Raw genomic sequence first — 19687 nt, 5'->3', positions numbered from 1 at the left:
AAGAACACTTAAAATGGCGGAGGAGGTGGAGTAATGGCGGGCGCTGAGGTGCGACAGCGAACTGACCGAAAGGCTGTCTAGCGCCGTCTCGCGAGCGTGCGATAGTCATGTGAGGAAGGCACAATCGCGGCTCGTAATAGTTAGCACCGTAGCAGATAAGGGAGTCGGTAGTGGAAGCAGCCGCCGCCGCCGACTACAGAGACTTTCACGGCGAGACTTAAAGCCACAAGTCTGGGAAGCAGTTCAACGAATAAAAATCTCCAAGGTGAGAGCTGCAGCCGCCGGCTCCCGGAGTGAATTTTAAAGGCACGTCCGCGAGGCAAACCGCGCGTCTCTCTAAGATCTAAGGCTAAATAAGCCGGGGAAAGAAAACGGCCCCGGCCAGAGAGAACCCCCCCCCGAAGGGAATTCCCCAGGAATTTCAAACAAACAGTGTTAAAGACAAGACAGAGGGAAGGGAAGCACTTGGCTACACACAAACGACAATACCCTCATGCCCTGTCATACAAAGACAAACAAACACAAAAGACTTAGCTAAATGTTACACTATAGAAATCTCAATCTTGTTCGTACGAAGGCAAGAATGAACTGGAGAGTGGGAGGGGCTTGACGCCCCTAGTCTTGACTTCAAAAACATTCTTGCCTTCGCACGATAGGTGGAGCTACAACCCGCAGTGATGGCCGGCCTCATATGGAAAATAGCTTGCCCACAGTGACCAGTGCTTTGATAACTTCCTGGTCAGATTACAGTTACACACTCTTTGAAACAGTCCAAAAGCTATAATTAGTGCAGAATGTGGCTGGCAGAATGTTAACTGATGCAGCTAGCTGGAACTGATTCGGAAAAGCTGCCTATACACTTCTGAGGTAAAATTAAAGGTGCTGGTGTTGACTTATAAAGTCCTAAACACCTTGGGATGCAAATATTTGAAGGAACCCCCCCATCAGCCTGTCTTAGAGCAGAAGTGAAGGTCCTTATCATTGTTCTACCACCAGGAGTGCATTATGTGGTGACAAAGGACAGGGCTTTCGCCATGGTTCTGCCCTACCTATGAAATGAAGAGGGGGGAAGTATTGTTCATTACGTACTGAATTGCTCTCTGTATAATTCTGCTAGGGACAGATTTCTCAAATGAATTCTTCAGAGAGTTTTCTTCTTGAATTGTAAGGGAGAAAATATGTTACTTGCTGATGGATGGGGACAAATAAGCTACATATATAGTTTGCCTTAGCAGGCCAAAAGATTACATAACATTTCACCTTACAAATGAGGTCCAGCATACTAGGTGCCAACTATGCTAAAGCATACCTCAACACTGTTAGTATTACTGTACTTTTGTGATGACCAATAGCTTTAGCAAATAAACTGGCCCAAAAGCTTTTGTTGTTTTGCCAACAGCTAAAAACTCATCTGTTTGCCTAGGCTTTCACAGGGGGCATTATGAGTTTTGTTACTGCTGCAAGTGAAGAATTCAGGTGGTTCCTAGGTGTTTTTAAAATTTATGTTTTTAATCTGTTTTTATAAGCCGGCTTGTTTTACTGTAGTGTTTTATTGTACTGTGCCCTGGCCTCAAAGCATATGATGAAGGGAGAGCTAGAAAATCTCTTATAAAATAAATAAAGTATTTAATGGATATGCAGATCATGCCCAGTATCCAAAAGGTTGATTAAGTTCATACCAGGACTTGTGCCACCCCAGTAATTGTTTTTTACTTTTAGCTGCTGGACCCCATTGCTATATCACAAAGTGTTTCTGAAATTCTTTTTTCAAACAGTTAGTCATGCAGAAGAGGGAGTAGTTCCTAGAGAAAAACAAGTCTAAATTCCTTTTGAGCTCATGAAATTAAAAACTAATTAAGTAATGAAAGACCTTACCCCAGATTCTGCAGATGAAGCAAGTATTTTTCCTTTAGTAGTTAAATCTTTATACAGAGTGTCTATTTCTGTATGATACAATTGTGTTCTTTCTTCTGTTGTCTGCGTTTCAACTGAAAATAGTATGTTCCCAATCCTGAAAATATATGTATGCATAAGAGTGCATGTTTTTAAATTAAACACATACCTATCACATATTGTGCATGTAAGTCTCTCTAAAATCTATTACAATAAGACACAACAGACTTTGAAGCTCTGAGAAGGAAACTCAAGGACTTTGGGGCCCAGATAGCTTTCTGATCCATCCTTCTGGTACTCAGAAGAGGAGTAGAAAGGGAAAGAAAAATACTCCGGGTGAATGATTGGCTACAAAGGTGGTGCTGCCACAAGAGATTTGGATTCTGGGATCACGGGCTATACTTCCTAGAAGATAGACTGCTAGCAAGTGAAGAGTTGCACCTCACAAGGACTGGGAAGAATGTGTTTTGTCACAGCATGGAGAACTTCAGAAGGGCTTTAAACTGAATCCTAAGGGGGAGGGAGATGTAAATTTGGTGGTAACAACTGATGAAGGATTATGCACAGTAACAGGAACTGAGAAAACGGCTCTAATGGGGCCCAATAATAAAAATGTAGGAAGAAAGCCAGACTGTAAATCACATGGTCTTCGATGTCTGTATACTAATGCCCACAGCAGTGGTTCCCAACCTGGGGGCCGTGATCGTCGGGGGGGGGCATGAAGTAATCCAGAAGGGGCTGCAAACAGTAAAGAAATGAATTTATTAATTTTTTTACAAAAGTCTTTACTCCCTGGACGCTGTCTGCTCCCCACTGCCACTGCAGACGACACCTTCCCCTTGCTCGAAACGAGAGGGGTGGACTTTTACTAAAGTGCCAGAGCATCTTTCAGGCGCACTGAGGGCAGGCATCTGCCTATAAAACATGTGGCAGACACTGAAGGAGGCTGAGGGTGGAGCTACCAGGAAGAAGAGGGGATTACTATCGCCACCTCCCATCTCCTCGCACTATTGCTGCTGATGACATCCTTGCTCAGAATGAGAGGAGAGGGTTTTTCTTGAAGCAAAAAGAAGCAAGACTGCAAGGAAAGGCTGTTTTCCCCCTTCCTTCTTGACAGCCAGCCTGCCTGCCTTTCTTGGCTCCTGCTTCATTGCCATCTCCTTTTAAAAATTATTCTTATTTGCAAGGCCACCCAGATCTTGCATTCGGCCCAGATGGAACCAAGGAGCAGTTAGGAAGCTCAGGACTTCCTCATCCCCCCATCTCTGAGGCTAAGCGTATGTGCCAGTGTCCCCCCTTTCTTCCATCTATACTCCACCCCCCCCAGTCTCCAACATGCTACAGCAGTTGAGGGCTTCACCCCTCCCATGTGCCCAAATGCATGCACACCTACAGATGCTTGCAGGAGGGGCAGGTGTGTTTATGTATGTGCGTGCACTGACCTGTCTTTTGCTCCACTCTCATTCCCCTAGTGCATGCTAACCAAGTCATCAGTTCTGATGATCATCCAAAGGCTGAAAGCACTAACCCCCCTCCTCAATCTATCTATCCTTTTGTCTTCACAATCTAGCTTCCCCACCATCACCACATTGATGCTTTCATTATTATTATTATTATTATTATTATTATTATTATTAAACAGCTCAGCAGGTTGGCCGAGGCTGGGGTCCACATACTGCAGCTGAAATGTATTTAATTATTATTGCATTTCTATCCCACCTTTCCTCCAAGATGCTCAAGGTGGTGCACATGGTTCCCCCCCTCCTTTCAATTTTATCCTTACACCAACCTTGTGAGATAGGTCAGGCTGACAGACTATGTCTGGTCCAAAGTCACCCAGTGGGCTTTGTGGCTGGGTGGGAATTTGAACCTGGATCTTAGTCCAGCACTGTAACCCACTGGTGTTGGGTAGACAGGACTGCACATCTTCAGACTGTGGGGGGGGCAAGGGGATACCAATTTGATGAACTTTTGCATTAAGAAAAGAAAGCAACACCTCCCTGTTTGCAGGGAGCTTTTAATGGAAAGGGATATCTGGAGATGTGATTTTTGCCACACACCATTTTTTCAATTAAAAGAGACTAAAATTACAAGTAGCGTGGGGGGGGGTCCCAAATTTTTTGAACTTACAAAGGGGGTCCTGTACTCATAAAGGTTGGGAACCACTGGCCCAAAGTATGGAAAAGAAACAGGACGAACTTAAACACTTAATACAGGAGGGTAAACACAACTTGATAGTACTGTATTACTGAAACTTGGTGGGATGACTCCCATGAGTGGAATACAGCTGCTGAAGGATTTCACGTGTTCAAAAAAGAACAGAAGGAATTAAAAGGGAGGTGGAGTCGCAATACATGTCAAAAATATATATCCCTGCACAGAAATACAGGAGAATGAGATTGGTAGCTCCACCAACAGTATCTGGATTATAATTAATGTGGCAAGGAATAAAAGGAACATGGTGGTTGGAGTCTACTACCAACCACTCAATCAAGGAGAAGACGAGGATGAAACTTATGGAAAGCAAATTGCCAATTTTTCGAGGAGGCATCATGTAGTAGTAATGGGGGACTTCAATTACCCCAATATCTGTTGGAAGACAAATTCTTCCCTCCAAGAAATTCCTGACTTGTTTTGGAGATAAATTTCTCCTATAGAAAGTGGAGGAAGCAACTAGAGGATCAGCTATCCTTGACTTGATTCTAACAAACTGAGATAACTTAGTGGATGAAGTGGCAGTTATGGAAACTGCCCGTGTTATACCTGAATTCTTGATTTTAAAGGAAGCAAAAGCTGAGTGTAGCTATACGCACACCTTGGATTTCAGGAAAGCCTATTTTAATAAACTCAGAACAATGATAAGTAAGGTTCCATGGCAAGTGACCCTAATGAGAAAAAAAGTCCAAGATGGGTGGGAGTTTCTAAAAAAGAAAATCCTAAAGGCACAGTGGCAAACAATTCCAAAAAGGAAAAAAGATGGAAGACAGCAGAAACCCCCAATGTGGCTCACAAAAAGCTTAGAGATGACCTGAAAACAAAAAAGGACATATACAGGAAGTGGAAGGAAGGCCAGGCCACAAAGGAAGACTAGACAGGTAGCATGGAATTGCAGGGATGGTGACAGGAAGACTAAAGCTGAGAATGAGCTGAGGATAGCGAGAGATGCTAAAAGCAACAAAAAAGGTTTCTTCAGGTATATCCGCAGTAAAAGACAGAGAAAAGAAATGGTGGTACCTACTCAGAGAGAATCACAAAATGATAACAGAAGTGCTCAATTCCTTCTTTGGCTCAGTCTTCTCCCAAAAGAGAGTCTATGACCCTTTTGAGAAACATGAAGTTGAAGGGACAGGATTACAGCTTGAGACTGATAGTCAAGTGGTCAAGGAATACCTAATTACTTTCAACGAGTTCAAATCTTCAGGGCCTGATGAACTACATCCTAGAGTATTGAAGGAACTGGCTGAAGAACTCTAGGAACCACTGCCTATTATCTTTGTGAAATCGTAGAGGATTGGTGAAGTGCTGGATGTCTGAAGGAGGGCTAATGTTCCTATCTTCAAAAAGGGCAAAAAGGAGGAACCTGGGAACTACAGACCAGTCAGCCTGACATCAATCCCTGGGAAAACTCTGGAGCAGATTATGAAGCAGTCAATCTGTAAGCACCCTGAAACAATGCAGTGATTACTAGAAGCCAACATGCATTTATCAAGAACAAATACTGCCAGACCAACCTTATCTTATTTTTTTGATTGGGTAACCTCCCTGGCCGACTATGGGAATGCTCTCAACATAATATTGCCGCCCTGGGCTCCTACTGGGAGGAAGGGTGGGATATCAATCAATCAGTAAATCATACATCTTGTCTTCAGCAAAGCTGTTGATAAAGGTCCTCATTCCTGAATGCGCTGGGGGATATGGAGCTGACTGAAGGTCGCCCGGTCGAATCCCTGGTGATGGAGTGGAATAAGGAGATCGCCAGGGCGGTGGACCGGGTGGCTCCGAAACGTCCTCTCCCCCTGAACAGAACTCAGACAGCACCTTGGTATACACCATGGCTGCGGGGTCTGAGACAGGAGGTGAGACGACTTGAGTGCCGGTGGCGGAAATCTTGCACTGAAGACGATCGGACACGGGTTAGAGCAGCAATAGCTGCCTACCAGGTGGCAACAAAGGCAGCAAAGAAAAATTTATTTGCTGCCTCTATTGTGTCGGCAGAGTGTTGTCCCAGGAGATTGTTCCAAGTGGTCCGAAGCCTGGTCGGTCCAGTTGCTCAGGAACCCATGGAACATTCTAAAATCTCCTGTGATACTTTTGCTAAACACTTTGCCGATAAAATCAAACGTCTGAAGAGCACGCTTCCGCTCGCCGTGGAGACAGGAAGTGGGCCAGAGTCAGCCAGTTGCATTCCAGTCTGTTGGGATCGGTTTCAGCCTCTTCTCTCTGAGGAAGTGGACAAGGTGCTCTGTACTGTGAAGCCGACCACCTGTCTGGTTGATCCTTGCCCATCATGGCTCATCATGAGCTGTAAAGAGAGACTGGGCGAAGGGATCAAGGCGGTGGTGAACGCATCCTTGCAAGAGGGTGCAATGCCATCAGCCCTCAAGGAAGCGGTAATAAAGCCCATCTTAAAAAAACCGTCCTTGGATCCCCAAGAGTTAAACAACTTTCACCCAGTCTATAATTTACCATTCTTGGGCAAGGTGATTGAGAGGGTGGTGGCTGCACAATTACAGACACACTTGGAGGAAACGGATTATTTAGATCCATACCAATCGGGTTTTAGGACTGGTCATGGTACGGAAACAGCCTTGGTCGCTCTGGTAGATGATATGCGGAGGGCATTGGATAGGGGTGAATACACCTTCCTTGTCCTCCTGGACCTCTCAGCGGCTTTCGATACCGTTGACCATGGTATCCTTTTAAACCGCCTAGAGGGATTAGGAATAGGAGGCACTGTCTTGCAGTGGTTCCGTTCCTATCTCTCGGATAGGCAGCAACGGGTGGCATTGGGAGATGAGGTTTCAGACCCTTGGCCTCTTCATTGTGGAGTGCCACAGGGTTCTATCCTCTCTCCCATGTTATTCAACATCTATGTGAAACCGCTGGGAGCAATCATCAGGAGTTTGGGGTTGCAGTGCCATCAGTAAGCAGATGACACTCAGCTCTATCTCTCCTTTAAGTCCTCACCGGAGTTGGCCGTGAATACCATGTCCAAGTGCCTAGAATCCGTAAGTGGATGGATGGGAGAGAATAGGCTGAAGCTGAACCCCAACAAGACTGAGGTATTACTTGTGGGAGATAAAAGGAAGTTAGGAATTACTGACCTGATGCTTGATGGGGTAAGTTTACCCCTGAAGGACCAGGTCCGCAGTCTTGGGGTCATACTTGACTCCCAGCTGTCCATGGAGGCTCAGATTACAGCAGTGAGCCGGGCAGCTTGGTATCAATTACATCTGATACGCAGACTGCGTCCCTATCTTCCTATTCACCTGCTCCCTCAGGTGATACATGCCCTGGTCTCCTCTCGCTTAGACTACTGCAATGCGCTCTACGTGGGGTTACCCTTGAAAACGGTCCGGAAATTACAGCTGGTACAGAACGCGGCGGCACACTTGATTACGCATAGCCGTCGCTGGGATCATATCACCCCAGTGTTATTAGATCTTCACTGGCTACCAGTTGTCTACCGGGCCCAATTCAAGGTGTTGGTGTTGACCTTTAAAACCCTATATGATTTCGGCCCAGTATATCTGAAGGAACGCCTCCAGAATCACCGATTGTGCCGCCTGATGAGATCAGCTTCGCAAGACCTTCTCTCGGTCCCACCGTTGAGAACAGCTAGGCTGGTACGGACCAGAGAGAGGGCATTCTCTGTTGTGGCCCCCACCCTCTGGAACTCTCTCCCTTTCGATCTCAGACATGCTCCCTCCCTGTCCAGCTATCGCCGAGCCTTGAAGACCTGGCTGTTCAGGCAGGCCTACAAGATTGGGACAGATTAACTTATGTTACAATTGAATTAATGAATGGTTTTTTAGCTTAAAATTTGATTATGTTGATCTATATGTATTGTTTTTATTCTTGTTGTTCGTCGCCTAGAGTGTCCCTAACCCAGACAGATAGGCGGCTGAAAAATAAAATTTATTATTATTTATTTATTATTATAATATTCTGATTAGCATGCTAGCTAAATGTGGGCTGGAAGGAACAACTATCAGGTGCATCCAAAGTTGGCTACAGAATCGTATTCAAAGAGTGTTTATCAACTGTTCCTTCTTAAACTAGGGAGATGTAATGAGCGGGGTACCACAGGGCTTGGTCCTGGGCCCAGCAATATTCAACATTTTTATTAATTATTTGGATGAGAAGGTGCATGGAATGCTTATCAGATTTGCAGATGATACAAAACTGGTACAGATAGCTAATACAGATAGCTTATCCCATCTGATGGGCTGTTCTCCAGGGAGAAACAAAATTCATTGTGATCTTGATAGGCTGGAGCACAGGGATGAAAACAACAGAATGAAATTTAACAAGAATAAATGCAAAGTTCTACACCTAGGAAAGAAACCAAAAGCACATTTATAAGATGGGGATACTAGGCTCAGCAATACTACATGTTGGATCTTGAAATTATTGTTGACCACAAGCTGAATAGGAGACAACTGTGCAATGTGGCTGCAAAAAAGGCAAATGCCAAATTAGGCTGCGTTAACAGATGTATAGTTTCCAAATTGTGTGAAGTACTAGTTCCCCTCTATTCGGCACTCATTAGGCTTCATCCTGAGTACTGTGTTCATTTCTGGACACTGCACTTTAAGACAGATACAGACAAACTGGAAGGCAACAAAGGTTCAGAGGAGGGCAACAAAGATGATCAGGGGACTAGAAACAAAGCCCTATGAGGAGAGAGTGAAAGAACTGGGCATGTTTAGCCTGGAGAAGAGAAGATTGAGGGGAGATATGATAGCACTCTTCAAGTACATGAAAGGTTGTCACACAAAGGAGGGCCAGGATCTCTTCCCAGTTGTCCCAGAATGCAGGACACGGAATAATAGGCTCAAGTTACAGGATGTCAGATTTCAACTGAACATCAGGAAAACCTTCCTAACTGTTACAGCAGTATGAGAATGGAACCAATTACCTAGAGAGGTGATGGGCCCTCCAACGCTGGAGGCATTCAAGAGGCAGCTGGACAGCTACCTGTTGAGTATGCTTTAATTTGGATTCCTACACTGAACAGGGGGTTGGACTCAATGGCTTTATAGGCCCCTTCCAACACTACTATTCTATGATTCTATGATAATTACCAGGTGAATATAGAAACATATGCAATTCAACTTTCATTTCACACTTGAAAAGTCAAAATTGAAAAATGAACATCAAAAGACAACTCTTCTGCATTTTTTGATATACAAATATTTTTAAATATTTTTTTTAAACACACACACACACACACTATATTTATATAGATATTAAGGAATGGACAGCAGCAGGGCCTAATGGAGTGCACCTTTAGATATTACAGTGTCCATATGAAAATTTATTTGGTATCCCTAAAAAGGAGAAATGCGTAAGAATATTGCTTTGATTTTTTTCTTCAGAAAAAATGTTATACTAAAGTATTAACTGGGGAACATAAGCATTAAGAGCAATGGTAGGCAACCTGTGCCATCCAAACTGTATACCTCAGAAGCTTCCAACACGGACAAGGATAAAAAGACAGTAATTGTATAAGCCATTAGTGAAGTCAGATTTAACGAACTGTTAGGACATTTAGCACATTTGTGTAGGTTATATGGCTGTGAAATGATTAATTTAACAGCACATTAAAGAACAGAAAATGTAGCTTTGCAGCAGACCAACTTGACTAGAGGAGGAAAAGCAAGGGTCTTTGCTTAACCATTGACGGCAAGAACTCTGGCTTCAATTTATTAAAACATTAATATAAAGACTGGAAAGCTTTATTATTATTTTGCCTGTCGTTTACATGACATAAAAGCTTAGCTTACTTATCTCCTGTTATGGTAATAGTAAATCCATCATATTCTTTTCCTGGATCTTTGAGACTTGGTACTTTGGTGTTAACGGAGAATCCATCTCTTGTTTTACTGTTAAGCTGCTTTCAGACACCAAAAAAATAGAAAACAATTGTGACCTTTGTTCTATATGACAAATATGGCAATTTCAGCTTTCTTTTCTACTTCATAGCTAGGGTGACTATAATAAAAAAAGGGAAGGTTTCTTTCCCTTTAAGTGCTTTGAATCAGCTTAACATCCAACACCACATGTTTCTCTCTCACTGCTAGGAGAATTGTACCTATCGCATTTAGGGCTCTTAAAAGGAAGATCTGCTACTTTTGGATATGGTCACCCTGTGTGTGTGTGTGGGGGGGCTGCCTTCAAGTCGATCCCAACTTACGGCGACCCTATGAACAGGGTTTTCATGGTAAGCGATATTCAGAGGGGGTTTACCATTGCCTTCCTCTGAGGCTGAGAGGCAGTGACTGGCCCAAGGTCACCCAGTGAGCTTCATGGCTGTGTGGAGATTCAAACCCTGGTCTCCCAGGTCCAGAGCTTGGAAAAGTTACTTTTTTGAACTACAACTCCCATCAGCCCCAGCCAGCGCATGCTAGCTAGGGCTGATGGGAGTTGTAGTTCAAAAAAAGTAACTTTTCCAAGCTCTGCCAGGTCATAGTCCAATACTCTAACCACTATGCCACACTGGCTGTCATGGTCACCCTAAACATATGCAAATATGTAACTGCTCTGTATTTTAAGAAAACAATGGTTGACTTGCTTGACTGAACAGTTGCAGCACAACACAATTGTTTTTAGATATATCACATTACAGGGCAGAAACATAGAAAAACTAATAGTATTCCCTAGTTGCTTGTTCTTGGGCTACTTCCTGTTTTCCTACTCAAATATCAATTGTGTTTTCATGCATCTTCCTCCATGGAAGTCCATATCTGTATAGGAAAACCACCTTGTCAGCAGCCTTTACAGAATTATTGAACTATTCAACTAACTGCCTTCAACTAGCAGAAAACAGCACTCTGAGTGTTAAACATTCAACAGGGGGGATTATTTTCAACTAAAGTGGTTTATAATTGTGAAATTCCGCCACAATTTAACCCTATGAATAAGTAACACACAAGCCGTTCTAACAAAAGAAAGTGCCAGGCCTCTGTTCAAAATTATTCACCACTTTGATTCCATGCTAATTGCATCTTTTCATTTATACAGTATTTGTTAAGGGAAATCTTCCTTGTAATGAGTACTTAAAATACACCAAAATCTGAGAAGTTAATTTTTTTTTTACTATGGACCATTTTGCAATTTTAGAAGTAACCTCATCATTCCGTCTTAAGAGACACACAATTTCTTATGAGCGACTGTGATATCTAGAAAACTAACTTAGAGTCAAGTGAGTTTTTCTCCTTCCTAAGCAGCAGCCACTCATGTGTGATGGGTACCAAAATCATATCCAAGTTTAAAATAGTAGCTTAGTCCACTGTCTCCTTTATCTGAAATTTAAGGAATCTGAAAAGGCAATCAACATGTTATTTTGGGGGGGGGGAGGGGAGAAAGATTACCTTTATTATTGGGAGTAGGTCTTCTACTTTTTGCACTTGTTCCAGAGCTTCTCGAACTTCTAACAGTTCTTTGTGGTTATTAGCACTAAAACAGTTAGACATAAGGGTTTAAACATGTCAAATATGTTATTCTAGATTTTATATCAATGTGTACATATTATAACAAGATAACTCATATACATCTTTTTAGTATATCAAGGCTATATTACTGAGAAAATGATCATATTCACACACAAAGGTAAGCCATAGTTTAGTGCTATACAAATGAGCCTGTGTGATCTGTGAGCTGTGAAGAAGCATTTGTTTCTAATTTCAACTAATCATGGTTGTCATTATGCCAGAACAGGGACAAACTGCACTTAGTTTTCATTATGGTTTATCTGAGCAAGCCAGCATCAACAGTTTGGACATAATGAGAAACAATTCTAATCTCATCACAACTGCATCAGAGGAGCAGCATGTGAACATATGGGGATGCTTTCAGAACTCATATAGCCCAGTTTGTTTCTGCGCCCAATTTAAGGTGCTCATGCTAATGTTTAAAGCTCTAAACAACTTAGGCCCCAAATAACTGAAAGATCGCCTCCTTCCCTACAGACCCTTTTGGGTGTTAAGATCAGCAGAAGGGACCTTCTTGATAGTTCCACCACCCTCAGAAGTTTGGGGGATGGGGGACTGGGGGACGGCATTCTCTGTGGCAGACCTCCCTACAGAGATGCAGCTGGAACCTTCGCTATATAGTTTTCGGCCAATGCTGAAGTCACACCTTCTTACCATGGCCTTCGGCTCCTGAAATGTATGTTTTCAGGACTTGCACTATTCCTGTGATTGTAATTTATTTTAATTGTTTTTAATACTGAATTTTAAACTGATGTAACCCACCACAGGCTCTTCCTGGGAGGAAGGGTGGGATACCGGGCCAAGTTCAAGGTTCTGGTTTTGGTGTACAAAGCCCTATACAGTTTGGGACCAGGATACCTGAAAGATCATCTCACCTCTTATAAACTCAGTTGATCACTGTGCTCTGCAGATACCATCTTATCAGGAGGTCTATTCTGCACAACAAAGGAAGTATAGTGGCACCTACCCTTCGGAATTCCCTCACCTTAGATATTAGACAGGCACCATTTCTGTTATCTTTTCAGGGCCTACTGAAGACCTTCCTCTCTCAACAAGCCTTTTAAGTAGAGACCTTATCCCAGTCTGTGATGGAATTGCTTTTTAAGATTTTTTAAAGCTTTTGTTTTGTTTTAATATATTTTAAAGTCTGTTTTTAAGATGTTTTAGAGTGTTTTTAGTGTTTTGTTTGCCGCCTTCAGCTCCTTCTGGGAGGAAGGGCGAGATATAAATTCAATAAATAAATAAATAATATAAATTTAATAATAAAATAAATAAATAACTTGTATATCGCCCAGGATCATTCCCAAAATGCTAAACTATGGTTTAGAGTTATGTCAGATCAAAGCCAATGTCTGTGAAGCAGTTTGAAACCTTAAAGTGCTATATACATGCTAAGTACAGTTATTACCACACCTTTCCCTTCCTGACAACCTTTCGCTGTGTTCCGAATTATAGGTAATTGTTGATCAGGTGTTCTCCCCTTTCAATCTTCATTTGTAATATTATATATATTTTACCCCATCGTTCCTTAAAGGATCTTGGAGCAGTGATGATCTCCTAGCCTGAAATGGCCTGACTTGTTCATGGATACTTAGTGAGATTCACAGCTGAGCAGGGCTTTTCCCATATTCAACTTGACACGAGCTGCTCTACTTTTTGTCTTTACACATTCCTACTTCCATCTCTTTCAAAACTGTGCATGAATAATCCTAATGATTTTACATATTTTTGAAACAGATTTGTCTGATCACTTTTGTCTTTCATATCCCTTTATTCTCTATCACCCCCTCCTGTCCAGACATTATCTCAATAAATGCAGATTATATTTCTTCTTGCATTACACCTCTCTTAGCTCCTGCATCTTCTTTCCTCAGTTCTGCGGCTACTCCATTATTTTCTATGATGCCAGCAAACTTAGATCTTTCTGATCCTCCTGTTCTGCATTCTCACTGGCCTTGCCTTCGATAACATCTTGCCTTCATTATCTTCTATCTGGTCTTAACCTCCTGGGTGCATATGGCAAAAGATCCTTCTGATCTTATCTAGATTTATATTTCTTCTATTCATGCTTCTTGCTTCTTCCATTTCTTCTTCAAGGCATTTTCCTGGCCAAATTTCCCTCTTATCAACTTTTTTCTTTATCACTTGTATTTCTGTAAATTTGGCAAAAATGGCCATTTCCAAGTTTTAAATCTTGCCAGATTTTTATATTTTTGTTTCCTGCTATTGGAAAGATGTTTATTTGTTCTCATTCTTTCCCAGTTTGACTAATTCTCTTCCTTCTGGCTTGCCTCTTTCTCAGCTTCATCCTCTCCTCTCTTTTAACACTGCTACCCGTTTTGTTTGTTTGGTATCTTAGTTTGCCCATATTTTTCCTGTGTTATATCCCTTCATTGGCTTTCATTTCCTTATTAGAAACAGTTTGGTGCTACTTTAAAAAAATCTATTCACCCTTTGGTCCCTTCTAATCTGTCACGTCTTTCTCACACTCACTGCAGTCTCAAACTTTGCTCAGCCAATACTTTCCTTTTGGAAAATGCTTCCATCCTCACTCTCTGCTTTCTCTTTTCTATGAAACTCACCAACTCCCACTTCCGGGAAGGGTGACTTAGCCTGTGCCTGCTTTTGAGACGGGCTCCTGCCTCAAAAGAAGCTTATTCAGATATATCAGTCAGTTTTTTCTTTTTTTTTTGACTGATTAAACTTCTCCCGGGTAGGGAGAAACGAAGAGATTAACCTCAAAGCCTATTTTTGTTGGGACGACCAGATCTCATTAATTTATGGGACGAGGTCCAGCCGACGAAGGTGGGACGGATTTTCAACAGCAAGCTCTATCTGTTAAAGCGAACGTTCATCTTATCTTCTAAGAGAGAACGCACTAACAGGCAAGCACCCTTCTTTCTATATTTTTCTTTTACTTGACTTAAATTGTTGCTGTTTAAAAGAGATTTGCCAGATTGATCAGTTTTTGACATCTCACTGGGGAGCCATAACTTCTCTCTGCTACGCACTAATTAATAGCTTATCTCTGTTTTTGTTGCAAAAAGCTGTCCTGGATTTGCATTCTAAAGATATACACAGAAGAGGGATTTCTATTCCAGATTTTTATTTTGAAAAATATTATACTGTTTTGAGACTACTCTCTTTTTGGTCTATTTTATTTTGACGAATCTGTTTCTTGACGATTGCCATTAATTGTTTCGATCCTGGGAACTGCATTTTGTTTACTTAACTATTGGAGAGATAAGGCTGTCTGCTCTGTTTATACTGTGATGTCACCAAGTTTGGAGAATTAACCCAATTGTTGCTGAAATAAGAAGTGGTTTTCCTATATTTTTCTTTTAAAATGGCAATTAAGAAAGTGGCTGAAAATCTGGAAATAACTATGTTTCAGAAAATAATGGATGAGATTGAGATAATGAAAATTGAATTGAGTAAAATGAAGCAGGAGATTAAAGATATAAGGGTCCCTGTGAGAGAGGTGACCCTGGAAGGGGTCCCTGTGAGAGAGGAGACCCCGGAGATTGGAACAGGGGTCCCTGTGAGAGAGGAGACCCTGGAGACTGGAATAGGGGTCCCTGTGAGAGAGGAGATCCCGGAGATTGGAACCAACGTGGAACAGGAACAAGATTTGGAGTCTATGGACTTTAGAAATAAAATCTATTGTTTGGAACTCAATGTTATCTCTGAAGAAATGAATGAAGATTCTAGAGATAAAGTTATCAATGGCATGGATAATCTTCTGGACTGGAATGATGTGATGGAGCCCAATATAGAGAAAATCTATGGAATTAACTGCAGCCATGTGACAATGGAAAAACTTTTAAGAGATGACCCAGTGTATTTTGAAAAAAAGAACAGAGATATGATTTTACAGCAGTATTTCAGCAACCTATTCAGAATGGATGGCAAGAAAATATTTGGGATAGAGGTAATTCCCATCAGACTCTTACTATATGACTATGGCTTTGACAGCAAGATTATTATGGAATACTGATAATGGAAGATTGGATATTGAAATTATTGGACTTAACAAGACTACTGAAGAAGGAAGATGGAAAATGGAACTAATAGAGATAATAGAACAATGGCTACTGAAATTATTGAACCTAACAGATTCTGATGTGATGGATTAATTGAAATGTTTATTTTGACTATGGTTATGACAATAAGATTATCATAATTAGTAATGAGATGGATTAATCGATATGCTTATCTGGAAAAAAAAATTGATAGATATATTTCTTAAAGAATTGAAACCTCTCTTTGACTTTTTGTGGAAAGAATAAAGTAATGTTTATGAGATTTGATGATTAAGTAAGATAACTACTGGAGGAAAGTGATTTTATAATATGACTTAAGAGACAGGATTGTTATATATTATAGACTTATAACTGATTTGATCTTTGACAAATGGGAAGTCAATATTTTACTCTTTATTTTTTATTTTTGTTTTTTTTTTCTTTTTTTCTTTTTGTTTAACTATTTTTGATTTTGTTTTTTGTCTTTGAATGTTTTATGATTTTGTCTTGTATGTTTTATGAAAATCTGAATAAAAATTATTGAAAAAAAAAAAAAAAAAGAAACTCACCAACTCCCGACATCTGCACCAGTCTGTCCTTGCAATTGTTTAAACTATGTTTGAAAACATTTCCCAAGTTTTTGGTTTCTAATCTCTTCCTTCCCTCATCATGGTCTCTCCTTGTGTAGATTGTAAGCTTGTAGGCAGGATGTTTTTTAAATTATTGTACATCACCCAGTACTTGAAATATGAAATATTACTGTATTATTAAGGCAAGAAGAATCTATTTACCTATGAAAAACAAGGATCCTGTCTTTGATAAAATGAAGCATCGTTTCAAAATATTCCAGATATCTTATGTTAATAACCTGTCCCCTGCAGACAAGAAAATTTTAAAATGGGATAATGAAGAGATAGCTAGCATTTACATATTGCTAATATGAGTACATACATGGGTACTACATGGTAAAACAATGGAGTTCAAACTTTGCTCAAGAGACTCCTTAAACACCTATATATCTATCATAAAACCTCTGTACATTGCAGAGGATTCTGGGCATGTTATAGCATACACTTCTAGTTTGCACTTAGACATTGCTATTGCTACATATTAATTAGGGGTACATGAACACATCCGACACATCTGTGATTTTACATACCGGGGGGGATTAATAATGGCAGAAAAACTATCTTTGGTGTAGTTTATTCACCATACTTATCCATTTCCACAGAACAGAAGCGTGTAAGGGATTTCTTAAAATCTTCTTCTGGAGTAAGCTCCATTTGAAATAAAGGCACATCACTCAGTAAATACGCATAGACTGCACTGTTAACTGAACATTTTTTAACTGATATTAACATAATAATTTCAGGATTCTTACAAATGTCAGACTGTACTGCACAAGTGTTATCTTTGATAATTGTGATTATATTAATACAATTTTATTTATTTATTTAAAATATTTCTATCTCACTCAGGGTGGCCTACACACACACACATACATACACACACACATACACACACACACAGAGGGAGTGGTACTGAAGGGACTAAGAAGGAAAAAATTAACATAGAAGGCATAAAATCAGTGTCAGGCTCTACCTTCAGTCCCTCCCAAAGGCTCTCCAGAAAAAGATCATTTTCAGAAGTCTCCGGAAAACCATCAGGGAGGGAGCAGAGCGGGCTTCTTGGGGTAGGGTATTCCAAAGCCTGGGGGTCACAGCTGGAAAGGCTCTCTCCCACGTGCCTGTCAGTCTAACATCTTTCATTCCAGGCATACAGAGGAGACTAGAGGCAGATGATCTTAAATCCAGGGCAGGTACATATGGGCCTAAGAGGTCCCTCAGGTACATTGGTCTGAGGCCGTTTAGGGCTTTAAAGGTCAGAACCAGCACCTTGAATTGGGCCCAGAAACAAACTGGGAGCCAGTGGAGTCGAAAAAGCACAGGGGTGATATGCTCCATGCGACGTGCTCCAGTTAACATTCTGGCTGCTGCATTTTGAACCAACTGTAATTTCTGAACTGTTTTCAAAGGCAGCCCCACATAGAGTGCGTTACAGTAATCAAGCCTCGATGTCACCAATGCATGTGTCACTGTGGCCAATTCAAGTGCTTCCAGGAACGGATGCAGCTGGTAGACCAGTTTCAGCTGGCCAAAAGTAGTCCTGGCTACAGCAGCCACCTGATAGTCAAGCAGCAGGGCAGGATCCAGGAGGACTCCCAAACTGCGGACCTGCTCCTTCAAGGGGAGTACAACCCCAACCAGAATAGGTTGCAACCCTGCCCCTGGCACAGTTTTCCCCTTGACCAGCAACACTTTGTCTTGTCTGGATTAAGTTTCAGTTTGAAATAATGTCAGCAAAAATTGTCAGCAACTGTTGGTAGTAATAATAATAATAATACATTTAATTTCTTTGTCGCCTATCTGGCCAATGGCCACTCTAGGCGACTTACAAAATTGTTAAGATACAATTGATAAAATACAGTGATACAATATAAAAACAATACATCTGCAACAACAATATTAAAACTGGGCACGAGGCATTACAGTTATAACAATTAACCCTCCCCGGATACCCCGAAGTCCTGTTGAAAAAGCCAGGTCTTTAAGGCTTTCCGAAATACATTTAGGGAAGAGGCGTGCCGGAGATCTTGTGGGAGGGAGTTCCAAAGAGTGGGGGCCGCCACTGAGAATGCCCTCTCTCTTGTACCCGCCAATCTGGCTGTTTTTGTTGGCGGGATTGAGAGAAGGCCCTGTGTGGTCGATCTTGTCGGGCGGCATAATTGGTGGCGTTGAAGGAGCTCCGTGAGATAAACTGGGCCGAAACCGTGTAGGGATTTAAAGGTCAATACCAACACCTTGAATTGGGCTCGGAAAACAACTGGAAGCCAGTGTAGATCGAACAACACTGGTGTGATGTGATCTCAGCGGCGACTATTCGTAAGTAGTCGAGCCGCCGCATTTTGTATAAGTTGTAATTTCCGGACCGTTTTCAAGCGTAATCCCACGTAGAGCGCATTACAGTAGTTCAAACGAGAGGTGACCAGGGTGTGTACCACTAGTGGGAGCTGATGAACAGGAAGGTAGGGTTGCAGACTTCGTATGAGGTGTAGTTGGTACCAGGCTGCCCGGCTCACTGCCGAAATCTGAGCCTCCATGGACAGCCTGGAATCAACACAACCCCAAGGCCGCGGACCTGGTCCTTTAGGGGTAGACTCACCCCATTGAACTTCAGGTCAATATCGCCCAACCTTCTCTTGTATTAGAAGCAAAAGGATGTAAACATAAAAAACTAACTCTAATTTTAGATTTATTTTATTTTAGTACTAAGAACATATTTATAGCCAAGCAGACTTAAGGAAACTGGGAGTAATAACTCTTAGGTCCTACATTCATAATATTACAATCTCTCATTTGTAAGTCATGTGAACATATTAAGCTACTCAACATTATGTTATGAATGGTAAAGGTGTAATCATTTAGGTATGGAAATATATCAGCTATTGCCACCCTGGACTCCTTTGGAAGGAAGGGTGGGATATACATTTAATAATAAATAATTTAATGTAATAATAAACATATTACTGTTTTTGAACCCTTATCAGGATATGCTTAGATAGACCAGCCATAATCCATCAAGAATTTCCCCCAAAGAAGCTCCACTGAAATAAAATGAATGACAGTTCATGTACTGCTCATTCATTTCAGATGTCTGGCCGGTGGATGATGTTTGGTCATATCTATTTAAACTCTGCACTTCAGCTAACCCTTCATTTTGAGCAATGCTTGCAAACAAGAATTTTTGTTTTCCATCTAGAATGTTGACAAGCCTGTAACTGTTCAAAAATTCAAAAGCAGTATAAAGATATGTCTAGACTGCAGCCAAACACACACATGCACCCCAAAGGGAAAACTACATACCATTATTGCACTTGTTGAAGTCCTTGCTTGTTTCCCAGTCTACAAAACAAGATTTTATAGAGCAAACTTTACAGCCGCAAATATAAAGTGACAAAGCTACATGTCAATCACAGGGGTTAATTATGGAACTCAT

The 19687-nt window shown here is 41.3% G+C and overlaps 1 protein-coding gene across 5 annotated transcripts in view; it reads right to left on the bottom strand.

Moving 5' to 3' along the window:
- Positions 1-19687, bottom strand: part of TTC13 (tetratricopeptide repeat domain 13) — a 63972-nt gene that overhangs the window by 13404 nt on the left and 30881 nt on the right. For 2 of the 5 annotated variants that reach the window (XM_061624462.1, XM_061624465.1), the window contains 4 exons: positions 16423-16506; positions 11490-11574; positions 9903-10012; positions 1876-2011 (listed from right to left, as the gene is read on the bottom strand). In XM_061624462.1, coding sequence (XP_061480446.1) covers positions 1876-2011; positions 9903-10012; positions 11490-11574; positions 16423-16506 — 415 coding nt within the window. The remainder of the gene's footprint in view (positions 1-1875; positions 2012-9902; positions 10013-11489; positions 11575-16422; positions 16507-19687) is intronic. The other 3 variants (XM_061624466.1, XM_061624463.1, XM_061624464.1) reach the window with 2 other exon arrangements.

This window comes from Rhineura floridana, chromosome 4, assembly GCF_030035675.1.
Source record: "Rhineura floridana isolate rRhiFlo1 chromosome 4, rRhiFlo1.hap2, whole genome shotgun sequence".
Taxonomy (NCBI): Eukaryota; Metazoa; Chordata; class Lepidosauria; order Squamata; family Rhineuridae; genus Rhineura; species Rhineura floridana.
This window is presented reverse-complemented; position numbering and strand designations above follow the sequence as displayed.